This window comes from Olea europaea, unplaced genomic scaffold, assembly GCF_002742605.1.
Source record: "Olea europaea var. sylvestris unplaced genomic scaffold, O_europaea_v1 scaffold14765, whole genome shotgun sequence".
NCBI lineage: Eukaryota > Viridiplantae > Streptophyta > Magnoliopsida > Lamiales > Oleaceae > Olea > Olea europaea.
Window position 1 is genome coordinate 1 of NW_019232324.1, and position 2,698 is coordinate 2,698.

Here is a 2,698-nt window from a genome sequence, read left to right on the forward strand (position 1 = left end):
AAGTTCTCTCCCATCTCACTTCATAATTTATGTAGTTCTCAATGGCCATTTCAGCACGCTGGAGGTACGTTGGGCTATTCCTAATCATCCTAATCACATGACATCATAATTTTAATTATGCTTAAGATGGGATGTTTGAATTAAAGAAATGAGGCCACGTGCCACCTCATCCAAGGGCTCCCATTTTACATGTATCACTATAAATACTTCCCTTGTGTAACATCAAAAGACTAATGCAAAAAAATCAATACAAAGAACTATACTTTACTCAACTCTCTGTCACTCACTTGCAATACACAAATCGTGTTTATACACATTTACATGCACATTTACAAACACCGGTTGGTAATTATTGTACGATCGGATCACGAACAACTCGTCGAATTTCGAATGTCACTGTCCCGCATCGTTGGGCTACTCCCACGTCCTTAGAATCGCTCATTTTAGACTGTCTACGTGTCTTAGCGTGTTGGACATTCGCCCACGTGTGCGCAATGGGACCGGCATCTGTTGGCAATACTTTTTGGGGTCAACAGTAACAATTGTCTCTGTTGGCTCAAATTTAGCATGATTCCTTGCTATTGTGACATCAACTATATGCTAAAGAAGAAGAAATCGATGCAGTGCTCACAAATATACGTCTCGATTGGCTCAGATTCGACGTTATTCCTTTCTATTGTGGCACTGATCGCGTGCGAGACAGAGACAGAGAGATAGAGAGCACAGATAGGGTTAAGTGGCAGAGAAATGTAAAAAGAAGAAGAAATCGATGCAGTACTCACAAATCTACGTCTCAAATATTGGCTCAGATTCGACGTTATTCTTTGCTACTGTGGCACCGATCGCATGCGAGATAGAGACAGAGAGATAGAGAGAGCGCAATTAGGGTTAAATGGCAGAGAAAAATGATGAGAGTCTGACTTTTGTTTTCATCTTTCCCCCAAACAGTGTCGTTTTGGCCCATAAGCAGTGCAAACCGGATAGGTGTGAAAAGGAGGTTTCCAAGATGAATAGTGATTTTGCATCCTCTCTTTTATAAGTAGTGATTATTTTAGTAAGGTTTAAAAGAATCATATTCTTTGTTCAATGAATATCCATAACTAGTAAAATAATTACCCCCAGTATAAGTTTATGATTTTACTTTGCTATATTACAAGTGAAGAGAGTAATTAACAACCATTTCTTTTGGCAATGTAATTGCATTAAATCATCGTGCTAACTGTAATCGTCCAGTTATGGATGATATCTAAATGGTAAATACTGCTTGAAGGTTGCAAGAAGACAAAATGATACATGTTTCATCATTTTTGTAATATTAAAGACATTGGCAAACAAAGTACAAATGACTTGATATATACAATAATTTTTATAATTGAAATCATGAGGAGTAACATTATTTTTTCTCGTTAACTCGAATTTTGTCTCATTAGATTTGCTTGACAAGATTCTAAATAAGTAATTATTACTTTAAAATTTTTTGCAATCCTTTTTTATTTTTATCCCATCGAAATTCTGGCAAACCCTACCTTCCATTATTTAATGGAAGCTTGTCAATATGTGATCTCTCAATTATATCTTGCCCTCCCCACTTTCGCATACGCTCCGTTATTCGGTCAACCTGCAATTTATAGTTTCTCAGCAAAATTATAAAAACGATATTTGATAAGATAAATTTTCAATCAAAATGAAACTAAGAATTGACAAATAATTGGTGAAAAGAATCTTAAAATCGAAAAACATGCCTTGGTATGAAAAGAGAGAGAAGATTCAAACATCATCAAGAAAGAAGCATTCACACACACTAGTGTTTTTTGCTAAGCTTAGAAATATTACTTCTAAGTAAATAAGTTATAAAATAAACTTCTTCTTTCCGAAGTAACTTTTTTTGCTTAAAATGTAAGAAAAAAGTAACTTGTAAACATGTTTGAAAAAAGTTTCTTAGAATCCGAAAACATTCTCAGCAAAGTAGAAACCCTAATACGAACCTCCATGTTCCAGTTGGTTTTGTAAAGTACCAGCAACAGCAGCAACGTCTGTAGAGCTACTCCGGCTATCATGCCACCCCAGAGTCCCTAAAACAAAATCATAAGAATTGTTGAAAAGGAAATTGAATATAAACGATGTTGAAATTTGAAATGATGCAATTTTGATATTGTCTAGATAAGATTCTTTTAGAGGTATAGTTAAGAAGAGAAAAAACAAAATTCTTATCAGACTCAAAGCAATATGATTCAACTCATTTTGGTGGTAGATATACCAACTTATAGCCGCCCGAGACATTATTATATATGGCAAAAGACGAACAAAATTCTAGAACTCTAATTCAAAATTTTCTAAACTAATTCCCTCATAAGAAATTACTAAACTATATGTCTTTCTATAAAATCAAAACGATTTACCTTATGTAGATGAGTGCATGATTTTCTTTTATTCAGGGATCGGGGCTTAGAAGAGAAGGAGTTCCGACTATTAGATTACAATATATGGCAGGCTGGATTCGGAGGAGGAATTATGCTTTCTAGAATAGGGCAAAAATTCTCTTTGTAATTGATATAGATCCATAATCAAATTTAGGATGCATATTAGTATAATATAGAGGTTCAAGTAAAATTTCGCTTACCATCACTCCAAAATTAGCCACATAGCCAAGAACATATCCGAGAGGTAGACCAAAAATGTAATAACAGCCCAAGTTGAT

The 2,698-nt window shown here is 34.7% G+C and overlaps 1 protein-coding gene across 1 annotated transcript; it reads right to left on the minus strand.

Annotated features, from left to right (window-relative positions):
- Nucleotides 1–1,324: 1,324 nt before the first annotated feature.
- Nucleotides 1,325–2,695, minus strand: LOC111376236 (protein DETOXIFICATION 35-like; the record flags this gene model as incomplete). The annotated part of the gene is made up of 3 exons (XM_022999188.1): nucleotides 1,325–1,618; nucleotides 1,986–2,072; nucleotides 2,621–2,695. Coding segments are annotated over 3 exons (258 nt in total), but the record flags the coding sequence as incomplete, so codon positions are not given.
- Between the last annotated feature and the right edge of the window lie 3 nt (nucleotides 2,696–2,698).